Below are 15,010 nucleotides of genomic sequence, written 5' to 3'. Positions count from 1 at the left end.
TAACAATGGTGCTGTCATAATTATGACTGGAAAATTGGGAAATGGATTGAAATTATGCCAAGTAAGATAAATCATAAATTATATTTTGTATAAGATAAATCCACTACTATTTAACAAGTCGAGTAAACGTGTGGATAGAAATTTATTTCAACCTTATCTTCATCTCAATAAAAAGGATAACATTGAGTGTGTTTGCACAGTGAAAGCTTACACTTTATTGAAACAGCTGGTGGTTTAATCTCAAAATGAATCGTAGAGCAAACGAGACTTAACATTCATTTGATCGAATTATGCTCGAATTTCGTTTAATCTAGCACTGTGCAAAATGCTTTAAATATTAAATCCAAGCTCAGTTGGAAATTTAGGTACAGCACAGCACAATGAGGCTGGATGGAGAGTAATGATGATAACATGATACTATTTAGTTCATGTTTCAAGATTTGGGGACAATGGCTTGCCCAACAAGAGAATGAGTGATAAGTCAGGTTCTTATTTGACAGAATCTTAGTCCTGTTGCGTGTTTTACAGTTTCTTGGGTATGCTAGTCATTTCATGGCCGTTACGAATTGATTTTCTGTTCGTCAGTCATAAAGGAGTAACCAGTGAACTTAGCTCGAAATGAACTCGTAGACTAGTTACGAGATTTGCTAGGCTACCTTCTTCCCCCCACTGAACGGAAATTCAGAATCAGTTGTCATAAATATTGACAATCTTAGATGGAATTATAGGAGATGGAATGATGGGGGGTTTAATAGATTGTGGTATTGTAAAGTAGTTACATAACCTGCAAATTCAATAGTAGGCCTACAACCAAAGCCTGAGAGTCAAGATCAGGTCTGAAATCTCTTATAACTTGAAATTCAACAGCGGAATCTATAGATTATCAGTTAATGTAATGTAACCAGTCACATATACAATTATTTATATCCTACTCATATAATATGTGCATTTAGGAGTTGCAATAGTTGTTATTCTATCTGAAACCCATCTAATACGCAAACCTTGTATAGTCATATAGGAAAAGAACTCTTTGTTGGAGATCTGTGTTCTATAAGAATAATTTCATCAATTTTAGATGGCCTTCCAAATCAATCTATAGATTTCCTCATGGATGCAGATTCATCCAGTTATTGGAAAAACACCATCTTGTTCAGTATGCATGGGATGATGGATCCAAGTTGAATTTATGTCGTCGAAGGTCTAGGTAGTTCCAAGAAAAAACATTAGCGGAAAAAATGTAATGTTCATTTATCATAGAACATCCTTTTAGCTTGAAAGTATTGTCAAAAGGTCCAAGATGAAGTACGTCTGAATTGAGAAATTCAAAATCAAGAAGAGATGAGAAAAATAATGGTAAGATGAAATTATTTTCCGATAAGATAATTGGACTGTGCTAAGACCATGAATTGGGAACTTATGATTGAATGCTTCTTTTTCTTCTTCTTCTATAATCCACTAGTTCAAGATTTTTTTCTCGGGTATTCATTTCCGAAAAATTGTCCAGAATCAAACTAGATGTGATTTCAGATTATCAGATTTATTATCAAATCCTATCGAAGTTAAAGTCGAGGGATAGAATCATTGCAAAAGCGAACAGAAAAGAATGAAAATTTCTCAGTTCTCTGACGACCACTACTACGCATACTACTATACTATACTATTATACTACAATAAGTAGTAGACCTACTATGTGGAGTACTACAGTCCACGAACAATAAAATTCGGATATACGCTCCACTTTCAGAAGAGGCACTACCACGTAAATCTCTCTCTCTCTCTATATATATATATATATATATATTATATATATATATATATATATATATATATATTATACAGTCTATCTGCTTATATTGAACATGTATATTGTCCGTAGTGCGTTTTTTATTGTCCGGTTGAAGCGTAGCCAATAGACGACGAGGAAGGCGCCTGTAAGGTTTAGGAGCTTTAGAACTGAGAAGAAAAAGAGAATGACAAAAACTAAGAAGATGGAATTCCCTCATACAAAGTGAACGTCTTGTTATGTTCACCGTAAACACAACGTGACCACTAGTACCCACTACATAAACGGAACTATTCCACATTGCATTTTCCAGCATGGTCTATAGTTAGATACGCAAGTCATGTGCTTGTAGATGATAATATTATGTGCTAATCATTTTTGAATCTTAATGCACTGTGATTGATAATTATAATCCATAAACAATGCATTACTGTTTATTGCGAAGAGAATCATAAGCAACTGAATTAAAACGATAATCGTACACATAGGACACAGTTTAAAACAAATTCTCGTACTGGTATATCTTGATAATTCAATAAGAATATTCGATAATTCATTAAGAATATTCAATTAATATTAATGTGGGTCTCAGAAATATTCATGCATTATAGTGTATCCGACGTATACTCTCAAGAAAATCGTGGACAGATGAGTGTTGTTTATGGACACTCCTATTTGAAGGCAGGCGAATATTTATATTATTTGTATCGTAGAAGCACGCTAAATAGTATGAATAGCTTGAATTTGGATGACTAGCACAAAATTTATTATCAAGGTTAGATCTAAAACCTGATTTGGATTGGAGCAATGGGAATATTATGTAAGGAATCTTGAATTATCAAACTCTAATCATATTTAATATAATAAGTATTTTAGAATCTTCTTTGTAGATTATCATCTATAATGATTTCAATTTCATGCACAATTGAACTCTGACAAAGCTTTGTCACCTAGGAATAAATCCTAATTTGTCTCCTATGTGCAAGAAGAAATCTCCTTGACTGATAAAATCATTGATAAGTGGAATAAACGTAACGAGATTTTGCAAAGTTCAAGTCTAAGATTCAGCCTTCAAAAAGTCGTAACTAGCTGATCTTGCACACTTGTACCAAATTCTCAACATCTAAGACCCGGAAAACCAGCATAAATATAAACTGAACAAAAAATAATTTCTGAACAAAAATGCGTTAAATCATTGACATGTAAACTACTTACAAGTTGTCATTAACTTGCATACAAAATAAGCATATAAGTACAAGTTTTACAGCTTTCAAGTTATTGTTCATGAGACAAATCACCAAGAGTGTCGACAGTGTTTTTGTGAGCTTCGAAACGAATTTAAATAGCACGGCACTTAATCAAAACGAAGCGGTTTATGTTTATTCATTTTATCATTCACACATTGTTCAAAACAGCTACAATAATCTCCAACTAGGACATAAACACTATTGAAAGCGAAACATGAATATTTGCGTGATGAAAAAGTATTATGCTACAAATAGGCTACCAGCTCCCCAGTACAACAGACTTTGTGGTTTCAAAGTAATGAACTTCTCTATTCACCTGACTTGCACATACTTTATTATGCGATGGTAAGACATTCATGGATGTGTAGAGTAATATCACGTACATCCTGAATCCTGACGTCCTGAGCCAAATAATTACCTCACAAGAAATTATTCTCGAAATGAATAAGACTATATTTTGCACACAATATATTGTTGTAAAATTATCGGTCTACTAGAAATAATGTATGAAATTAAATCATGTAACTTATGATTTATTTGTGGTCAGCATTCATGTTCCTGAATAGGAAATATCATACAAGAGTCTAAGTTGCTGTAGTACTAGCCACATACCACAAAGCTCGAAAATCACAAAAATAGACTAACTTAATGGAAATAAAAATGTGAATGTAACTTAAACTGTGTATAATTGTTATGAATAAGCTGATGTCATTGAATAAAACTCGATTTCATTCAAACAGTCAACAAGTGAATGAGTTTTATTCTTCAATAATTTGAAAGTATTGAGTATTCTACTAACTACTTTATATTTGTATAATATTTTATATCTTATTTCAATCTAACCTATTTCTCTCTAGCTCATTGTGATTCTTACATTTTTATTCTCATAAAACTTTAATTCACACATGCAATTCTAATTTTCCATAGCTTTAATATTCACTATTATTGCACTCTAATTTCACTCTCTACTAATGTTACTCTCATATTATTTACATTAATTCACCCGAAATTTAGTAGCTAATCCTTCCTCAATATTTCCATGATAGGTCTAAATTAGTTGAACAGAATAAATGTTCAAATACAGTTTTCTGAATAAAGATTTATTACTGGAAGCAACCTCTTGGAGAACGAGGAATTATTGATAGCAGCTTCATGAATTACAAAATTGGATTGGGAAAATTAAACTACTGGTAGTAGCTTTCTGGATGATTGGAGAATTCAAATCAAAGTATTGTGATAAACTAATACACAGCAAATAATTAACGCCAAGTAAAAGCCAATAGATGTTTGGGAGCAACAAAGACACATTAAAGTATTGAGAAAAACTGGAAGACGATGAATGTCTTGAAGTAACTAAGACACAATTAAGTATTGGGACAAACTGGAAGACAATGAATGATTGGGAGCAGCTAAGACAAACTGATTCACTTGGAGCATCTTCCTGAGAAAGAATATGGAAAGATTTGAAATAGCTTGAAGTTGAACTTACCCTGTGGGTTGAAGGAGAGGGGTTGGCCAGGGGGGCCATGCCCATGGTGTCCGGGGAAGAACTCATGGTGGAAGCCGCCAGGACCATAGCCGAACTCATATTTGCCATCGGCCGCGAAGTAGGGGAAGCCTGGAGGTGGCTCATCCAGACTTCCAGGACTTAGGTTCATCGGGAAGCCTCTCATCTTACGGGAACCACCGAAAAACGGCGCTCTACCCATCGACGTCAGTTGCTTCATCCGCCTTTCTTTGCTTCTTTTATTCTGAAACCACACCTGTAACAGAAGAATGGAAGAGGACTTGTGGTTAGTCGTCGGATAGGGAGTATAAATTCATTGCATCAATTCTGAAAACTTTAATACAGTACTCATGGAATGAATTGAATAAATGTCCTATATAATTGAAATGAGAAATTTCAAATAAGAAGTATTTGTTATTATTTAATGAAGTATGAATTATCCCAATTATTCAATTTGGAATCGGTCATCTTATTCTTCTCTGAACTTCACTCAGGTTCCAGAAGAAGAAGAAGAAGATACTATATTTTCTTTAACATACAGCTCATATATATTTATATATATATATATATATATATATAATATATATATATATTCTTCATAGTTCATCATCACATATGATATTGAACCTCAGAGCACCTGACGTGGGAATTTCGATCTTCATTCAGGAAAACTACGCATTTGCTGATACCGAAATGAATAAAATTTAGTTGCATGACTTGGAGTGAATTCAAATGACACAACAATAAGAATTTGGCTGCCTTTGTTAGAACCACTGGTAGTGTTATGAGCTGCTAGATGACGCAGTCAGAGAGAAGGCGTGTATGTATAGAGTGAGGACAAATTAATTACATTTCTCCGATGATGAGTTGAAATCGCAAAGAATATGAAAGAGACAAAAAATAGAATGTAACGACGCTAGTGTCTTGCGGCGTTTTGGTGCTTGCAAAAGACCATTTGGTGATTTGCGGTGGTGTGCGTGCGTGTGATGGAAGAGAGAAAGAATGTGATGTGAGAGAGAATTGACGATAAGGCGGAAGGTACGGGGATGGGTCTCAGACAAAGACACCGCCGCTACCATGCTGTGAGCGAGAACCCAGGGGGGCCAACAACCGAACCTTGCACCAGGCCCACCCGGCCACGCATTATTACTAAATGATTTTATAATTTATCAAATTCGTGTATACAATGTACTTATACAGGCCCTATGAGTGTCCCTCGATTTGCCAATACACTTACATCTGTTATAACTCAAACAGTGTTACAGCACCGAATGCAGACAAGCTCGTATTTGGATACCAGCACCCAAAAATCAACTTCATGGGGAGCTTGTCGCGCACATGACGTAACACGACCTGGGAATATTTTTCCAATCCAGACTTTCCTAGGCGAGAAATGGTCTTGTCTTATTTCAAACATTGTTCTCTTCCAACAATTTATTGGAAGGATGCTCACATAAGCAGAGCGTATAATTATAATCTAATACACGTAAGTCATGTACTCTGAACATAAGTCGTACTGGTGCGTGGGTTATGAGGTAAGGGATGATGGCTAGGATAAAAATGGCATCCATGACTAGTGCGGCAATAGTGAACTGGAACTGCTCCAGAACATTAGGATATGCCATCTCGCTAAATTTGATCCATAAAAATATTATTTTTTCATGTATGGTTCATAAAATGGACAATGGAATATCAAAATATTACTGATATTTCCTAATACTGTAACTTTAATAATGGTTTCAACTATTAATTGTGCAAAGAGTTATTTTGAAGTAGGGTGAATAATAATACTCAAATGATCGAAATACTGTACTTGATGTTGATTTGAGTGGTGTTTTAGAAGAAGGAGCTGGAGGTGATCTCATCCAGACTGGTTCTAGACTGGTTGGTGTTGAATGCAAGGTGGCGATGATTGGTCGAAATGCGTGTGATTGGCGGTGCAATCGATTCAAAAGACAAAAGATTGGATTGAAAAGTCTGTTGGATCGACATCCGCCATATTGTAGGCAGTGCTCAACAATTATGTTTGTTGTTATTTTAGTTGTTGCGCTAGTCTTCTTCTGCGGCCCTTTCTTTCGGCCTTCGCTGCTTACCTTCGGGAGGGTGAGCTAAGAAAAAATGAGATTACATTCCGCTTTTTAATGACTTGCCGCCCGTTACGGAAGAGCGGGTGAAACTTGCAGACCAAGCAGGCATTCATCTCGACTCTTATTCGTCCCAACACGTTGAAAAATGATCCGCCTTCGTCGGTAGGCCAGGCCTCTCCCTTTTAATTACCCTTTTACTTCTGGAGAGCTTCTAATTTATTCTGAGACCTCGAATTTATTGTCGGTGCAGGACTGCGAACCGTCACAGTTTTATGGAAAAAAATCAAAACCGCCTCCGCCCAGTCATCAGTCTACTTGTCTGCTTCCATCCCAAACCATTAACTTCGCCAGTCGACGATCCTCCACAAAACTTCTTCTATTATCATCTAGCCATGGAGAAAAATTACCACATATCAATACTGTTCATCACCTGCGTGGGATCCCAGTTTTTATGGGTCGTGTGGAGATTAAAAATTCAAATTCTGGTCAAGTCAGCTAATGTTGATCATAAAAACAATGATAATGATAGATGTGCTTTATAATTATTAGTGGTGAGGTCTTCAGACCTCTTACATAAGGGCGTTTCTTGCACTGTCAACAAGTGAGTTCTGAGTTCTACCGTGGAAACTGAAAATTCATTGTGTTCAACATTCCTAATCAAACGTTCACAAACATTTTAGAAGAAAGGAAATTGAGTCTAGTGATACAATTGATAAGCATAAATGAATTATAGCTTGTAATGTGTAATATGTAAATGTATCGCAAATAATGTTTATAAACAGTTTGTTAATGAAAATGTAAAGAGAAGAGTGTGGAGACTGAAGAGGCTTCAAGTTGTACATATTTCCAGTTGTCTATTCCTATATCATCAACTCATAATAATATACAAAACGTTTATTATAATATACAGAATATATATCATCTATTATTATACTATGATAGAACAAAATCTATGATTCAAAACAAGCATAATATCTTGCTTCACCACCACGTTTTTATTGTTATTACACATTTCAGGCCTATCTAGGTTTAACGATAAGCTTGGTTTACTAGAAGATATGGTCGCATTCATTATAATGTGTTACATTCCGGGTTTCAACTGATAGCTGATAAAATTTCGTTCAAACCTAGGTGGTGCATATAGACATGAGTGTTCCTAGTAGTTCAAAACCATTCTTGAGCGGTTCACAGAAAAGGATGACTTTTTTGGGGGTCGGGAGGGGTGTTACTGAAGATTTGAATACTTGGGGGTGTGGTACGCGAGGAGGAGGGAAGAGAATTCACGTGTGCACCCCTATAATTATGCATTATGCCTATTTGTATTGAAAGTTCTTGCAAAATAAGTTTAATTTGATTACCCGCGCACAAGTCATGGATTTCGGTGACTCATCGTCAGCAAAACATACTAAATGAAACAGTAGAGAAGGGATAGGTGACGTTGGAGTATACAGAAGAAAAAGATAAGTTAGGTGGATGGATGAAGATGATGATGATGATGATACTCAATCTGATTCTCTTGCTGATGTTTTTTGATGACGATGAAGATGATGATGGTTGGAGGTGGAGTTGAAAAAATAGATGAAAACGATCAGGTCTGACCAGGCAGAGCCACTGGACTTAGCCGTGACAAATTGAAGTTCATTCTTCATAGGACTCAAAAGAACCAAACCTTGTCCATGATTTACAAAATAGAGAACAATAGTCCGTGTCTACCTACTGTACCCAAACCGTAGACGCCTGCTTAGTTCGATCACTTATACCTGCTACAGTATATATGTATTCATTACATAGTTTTTTATACAGTACACCACTATTCTACCCTGCACATCAATATACTACTATGCACGTCATCCTATTTTACGTGTTTTTCACAACAATAAAAGTCGCTATTGTTTCTAAGTTTTATTGCCTGGAAATCTGCAGAATCATTTTAATTATTTCATCAATGTTATACTTCGATAAAAGCTTCCCACCCAATAGCATCAAACAGTAAGGAAAGCTATTGGTCTGCAATATAGAAGAGAAAAATCATTCTGGTTTAAAAAGTTTATATCTGAAGGCTCAGTTTTATAGTTGTTAGGGATCTTACGGAACTTCTTGTAACTCTATCCATCTATGATAATGTGAGAGTGGAAGATGAATTATCGAAGGGTATGTGGTAAGGGTAATTATGGTTGTAAGGGATGATGTGCAAGCCAACTATTACCTATCATTTATGAATTCTTGCATAAAAATATCAGTTGAATGTGAACATGTGGACGAACGTCGTACCTAAGAAGAAGTTACACGTTGATTCATTGGAAATATCTGTCTTTGAATGTAAGTTTGACTAATACACATCCACATCTTCGATGGTTAGCAGCCATTGCCCCAGAACTGAAAAGCCTGACTAGAAAAATGAAATTACACCAGCATACATTACCACCTTGCAGATTGATTATTTACATTGTAACATGAATTTTATGGCGTAAAATATCTGAAATACACGGCTACCTCATGTTTTTAAGGCTATTATCACATTCAGCAAGAGCCCAAATCTCCTTTCTTCTGGCATGAATTATTATATCTCACGGTAGGCTACAACGTCCCGTAAACTATGGTTGAGGGATATTTTATGTTTTTCTCATACTTAACATGCACACAGCCACTTATACATCTTACCCTACATCAAACACGCACCGTATGAAAACCCCGGTGGAAAAAATCTCACAAGCTCGTTAAAACTGTTGAGCCAATAAGAGGAAGGCTTTGTAAACGCCCCACTGTGTTCCTTTCTTGTCCTATGCAACAATAAATGAACTCCTTTTTCATCGATAACGATGGCAAATAAATTTGTTTTCCACCTTCTGCGATAAGAAATGAGATTGAAAACGGCTTATCAAAGAGCAACCGATCGATTTTCAGGTGAGTAACTGAGGTATGTTCTCAGTGAACGATTATAGTCTTTTCTTCAGAAGAAATATGTACTGTACATAGCAAACTAGAGTTCAGCATCAATGAATAAGTTATTGCTGATGTTTTAGCATACTCTTCTTTTGAGTATATACCTGTTTAGTAGTAACTAGTGAGCTACAATCAAATAAATATCACTCATAATTGAAAAATTTTAATAAAAGTTTTCAATGTCTTCTCCCCAAGAATTCTTGAGTCATTTTTGTTGTTGATGTGTGATGTTTTTTTGAGATTTTATTCAGTTCGTGATAAAATATGTGCCATGTGAGAAGGCTGTTTAATCTTTGAAATAACGGTATATTATTGTTATCTCTGATATAAAAATAATCTGAGATTAATATTAACTTCTGGTTAGGGCTACTCTAAATTATCATCATTTCGAATTGTTGAAACATGTTGTGAGTTAATATTTTTAAAAAGGATACTTGGATTTTTTTTCTTGTGTGTACAACTTAAAAGTACGGTAGTTAAAGTTGGAAACTTATTGAGAAGAAAAATCGTTTTTAAACAGTGATTTTTTGTTTGTTCACGTAGATGGCAAAATCGATTTTGGATTGAATCAACGAGTATAATATTTTCATGCTTCAAAAATGAACCATTTTGCGGAACGTTCTTCTAAAAGAGTATACTAAAATACTAAAGTAAGAAATCTGTAATGTAGTGGATAATAAACAAACATAGCAGCTGTTCTTCGTAATGATTAGGGAAATATACAATTCCCATGGCATATTGCCTTTCATGGAAGGTGTCACGGCTAACCATGGAAAAGCCGCAAAAGAAATTGCTCCTTTCAAAGCCAATTACAGGACCAATTTTGTAAAATGTGAAAAATACAGCACATAATATGAAAAAGCTTGTTACAATCCGGCTTTTCAACTCAGCAGCTGTAACTTATTTACAGGCTGACATGTACCAATTCAATACAATACAACACCTGCATTATTTACCGTAGGGTCTACCTACTTATTGAATTTCCTGTGACTAAAGCGTAATCTTTGACTGGTTTTATTGTTTTCTTGTTGTTTTGTATTGTTCATTGATCGGTGGCTAGTGCAACAATCTATCATTATTCACTATTTCCGCCAAGGAAATATTTTCTATTTCAATTTTATTTTTTCAAAGGAAATCTTGCAAACAAATTTGGTATCGTAGTTCGATTGACAATGAAAGCTTAGACACAATATTATATGGAATTAGAGTGAATAAAGAACAACTAGTTTTATATTTTTTTCGCAATATAAATCGCTAACAAGTTACATAGTTTCAAATGTTGAACCCATTACAATTTCAACTGGAATACAAACTATTTTACATTGTTTTACAGTGATAAATGGAATTCTTCCCCCGGAAGTATCCTCATAACACGATATTTCATAAATAAATATATGAATGTATTCTTTAAAATGAGGTGAATAGTAGTTCACTATTAACTGAATCGATCACAAATTTTGATAGAAGTTCTAATGTGAAGCAATTTTCAAAAGTGCTTTGAAACTAATTTACATTTTTTACAGCGTTTTCAATCAATTAATATATCAACTGTCTATGACCAGTGAGCCCACCGAGCTGGAAAACTCGCTCGCTAGAGAAATTTCAGCTTTTCTATTGAAATCTCGAGTTGGAATTGATTCACAATATCCCATACAACTTTCACATGTTTTTCTCCCCTGGTGATTATTGATTTTGGCTAAAGCTTACTTGATATAATGTGTATTTAGCACGTATCCTTTTTCAGCTTATAAACGATAAAGGAGTTTGATCCTATTATTTAACGAACTTCATCTGGATAATAGTTCGAAGAGTATATATGTTGTATGGGAAGTTTTTGTTATGGATAAAATGAAAGCATTTTAACATCATTTATAAATCACTTGAAGAAGGAAGACTACAGTTTCAGTATAGAAGATCCAGTTGAAGTTTAACATACAAACATATCCAATAAAGGACGACTCGAACCTCAATTTGGAGGTAGGAACTCGCAACGCTCGTTCAACTAACATTTATATTGCATATTAAACGAACAATGAAGAGTCCTTCAATAGACAAGGACAGTCAAGGTTCACAATCAGATGTTCAATATTGATAGATCTTGAAACAGAGAGAAATGCTGAAGAATGTTTTTTCAAGTTGGGGAATATGGTACTATGAAATATGATTAATGCTTCGTGGGAATGTTGTAATGAGTGATATATAAGAGTATGCGACAACAGACTACTATTCGACTTGCATTACAACTGAGATGAATACAATAATGCATAATGCACTATTTAACTTTGAAAGAAATTCACTAGGGATGAGTAAATAACAAAAATGTCAGACTCATGGACAATAATTTTACAAATATTTGTGTAAGACTGGAAGATGAATTTCGAGTGAACCATGTGAACAAGTGAATTATAAAGGGTCAACTTGAATTCTAATAGCACTGATCGTGATCATGAATATCATAGGAGTTCGTGCCACAGATAAAGACTGAATGATTGGGTAACGAATTATTACCAAGATACATTTAAGCCTAGTTATGAGCATAATGTTACAAGTATTGATACATTCGAAATTCAAGCAGAAGCAATTGGTTGGTTGATGAGAATATTCTTTATATAAAACACACGAGTACCTTAAAATCATGATTATTCCATGAAATTGGTATTCCTCCAAGCCTCAATAATTTATCCCTCGTAAAGAAAATGGATCAAATTTATTCAGAAGCGCGCTACTTGTTTGATTTTGCATCGAAGAGCTTAGTGTCTGGAGGGATTTGTTTGGTTGGACATCATTTCATTGAGGAGACAGATAGGCAGGCCTACTGGATGGCCAACAACACCTTTAGTCCGATGGCCAACAATAGAGACGAGTAAAGGAAGAAAAAGCGAGTAGTAAAAGTGTAGGAAATAAAATATACTGACAGTTATTCGAGTGCCGGGGCATGCGGAATATATTTCAATATATTACGAGTGTATTTTTTTCGTGTAAAAGGGGTTCTGGATATCCGTACAATCCTGCCATTGTTGCTGCTCGAAGATACCGTGGAGGTGAAGATACCTAACCTACACAGTGAGATCCTTGAAAATAAAGTTGATTTAAGCTGCATTTTATGATACGAACATATCTTAAAGCTCGGTAAGTGTTTTTCTCTGAGCGAGGAGACATTCAATAGAAAACCGAAAATAGTTGGAGTTTCTTTTTTTCTGAATACTGGTTCTCGGTTCGGTAAAAGATTCCATTTTGAAATTTATACACTTTGAAGTACGTGCAGCCGCGTCACTTGAATGGTTCCACACTAGAATATTATAGAATAATTTAGAAGCGTTTACGGGATTCCTGGTGACACGCATGTAAAACCTACCATCAATCTAACCTTGGAGATAGTTTAAAAAAACCAGAGAAACGCATGATTTATTCACAGGATCAATTGATTCCATCTTCAATAAAACCTATTTATCATAACAGTAGAACAACTATTGAGTCTATGGAATAAATATATATTTGATCAGTTGGAGTACAGAAAACGAAAATTAAAGTATGAAATATGATGATTCCTTGATCCATCCTTAGCTGCTTTGTATATTGCATACACATGATGACAGTATGTGAAAATAACATTTAATGAATCGTGATAGCTAATATAGTCTACTTTGAACAATAATATACAATCTCATCAACTATGAAACTCAAAAACTGAACGGATGAATGTTATTAATATTCATATTCTCTTTATTAATCTAATGCCACAAACCCTATCCATCACATCTATTCATTGTGAATAGATTTTGATTTAAATATATTTAATTTATAATTTTTGTTTTGATTGTAAGCTATGTTTTATTTTTATTTCTATGCATTTCTTGAATAATTTATTGTAATTGTATTGATGGCAAATAAAAGGAATTGAAAAAAATTGTTTGAACTTTTAGATCCCAACCATAGGGTCTAGATCCCATTAAGATGTTTCCTTTCTCATTGGTTAATTTTCGCATTAAGCATGATTCTAAATTACTACTAATTTGGAATTTAATGTTATAGAACTTGGAAAAGAGATTCGAAGATTGTCGGATATGGCAATCTGAGTAGAAATTGAATAGAATAATAATATTTCCATAAAATTACATACTCCAATTTCTTATTTTCTCTATCAATTTCTCTCATTTTTCGTTCTATGGAGCAAAATTCAAGTGATATTTCAACTGATCTAGATTGAATATCAAGTAGCCTTCTTAGAATCAAAGTTAGAATAATTGATTGTTTTAATTTCAATCGAGATTATATCCTATTTCATTGATAATCTCTTCAGGTAATCTCTCTCAATCATACTTTATAAACAAGTTAGAAATTGAATGAAGCATAATCTGTGAATAAAACGTGAATAGAACTACAATATTTTATAGATACTCGATTATTCTGATTGATCAAAATCCAAGAAAAAATTCGGATGATGTAAGGGGAACACACTCTGAGAATTAATAATAGGCCAAAAATTATCTGAAATTAAGTGACCCGCCGAGTGTTGTCATGTATAAATAGGAGTTTAAGTGGTGTGGAGGAGACCGTGAGATAGTAATGAGGCGAGGCAACTTAATATCGAGCGTTTAAAAATAAGTTGAGATGAAGAGATCTGAACGCTAGACGAGAGAGCGAATTCATTAGGTAGGCGCCATCACTCACACGTGTGTAAGTGTGAGAGCAGGGAAGACACGCGAATTAACGACGTGTCGCCTCTCATGTGACGTATGTGAAATTGGAAAGACATCCTACCACACAACACACGGTACCACACACGCCTTTCCGTATCCTGAAGCATTCACTAGTTTTGTCCCCTTTTACAAGTGACTTGAACCCTTTCCTGACCACACACCCGACTCTTCTCACTCAATTAAATAAACTGCTCCCGAAATATAATGAGCTCTTCACACTACATACTTGCTGATGTTGTTTGCTGATACTTATTCTCTCATTCTTCATTTCAATGAGAAAAATTCAAGTAATATTTCAACCGATCTAGATTAACTATAATGTTCAATGAACTCTTCACACTAAGCTAAGATATTCCGAGAAGTGAACAACTTCTACGAGAGTATTATTTTTTCCTCTCAAATCTCAACCTCCTGATATAATTTTCATACGGTCCTTTTGTACATTCCTACATTTCTCAATATTTCTTCCACACGTTCAAATTCATTTATTCATCATGAGATAATAGTTATAAAATGAAAGTGTAACAATAATATAATGAATATACTCCTTGCGTGGACGTTGAAAGATGTGTGGATCACAAAATTGATTATTTTTAGTAGGTGAAAAATAGTCATTGAGAAAAATAATGTGAGATGAACATTCAAAGAGAACAAATTAATAAATATTATATCGGGAGACAATGTTAAACATATTGAATTTATATTAAATTGAAGACACTAAATTTAATTTTGAATAGTCATAT

The 15,010-nt window shown here is 34.5% G+C and overlaps 1 protein-coding gene across 1 annotated transcript in view; it reads right to left on the bottom strand.

Annotated features, from left to right (window-relative positions):
• The window catches only part of LOC111045340 (LIM/homeobox protein Lhx5), a 91,314-nt gene that overhangs the window by 3,734 nt on the left and 72,570 nt on the right, over window positions 1-15,010 (bottom strand). The window contains exon 6 of the mRNA XM_022330730.2: window positions 4,520-4,793. Within this exon, the coding sequence (XP_022186422.2) occupies window positions 4,520-4,793 (274 nt within the window). The remainder of the gene's footprint in view (window positions 1-4,519; window positions 4,794-15,010) is intronic.

Source organism: Nilaparvata lugens, chromosome X (genome assembly GCF_014356525.2).
Source record: "Nilaparvata lugens isolate BPH chromosome X, ASM1435652v1, whole genome shotgun sequence".
In the NCBI taxonomy this organism is placed as follows: Eukaryota; Metazoa; Arthropoda; class Insecta; order Hemiptera; family Delphacidae; genus Nilaparvata; species Nilaparvata lugens.
The sequence above is the reverse complement of the archived record's forward strand: the minus strand, read 5'-3'. Positions and strand labels throughout refer to the sequence as shown.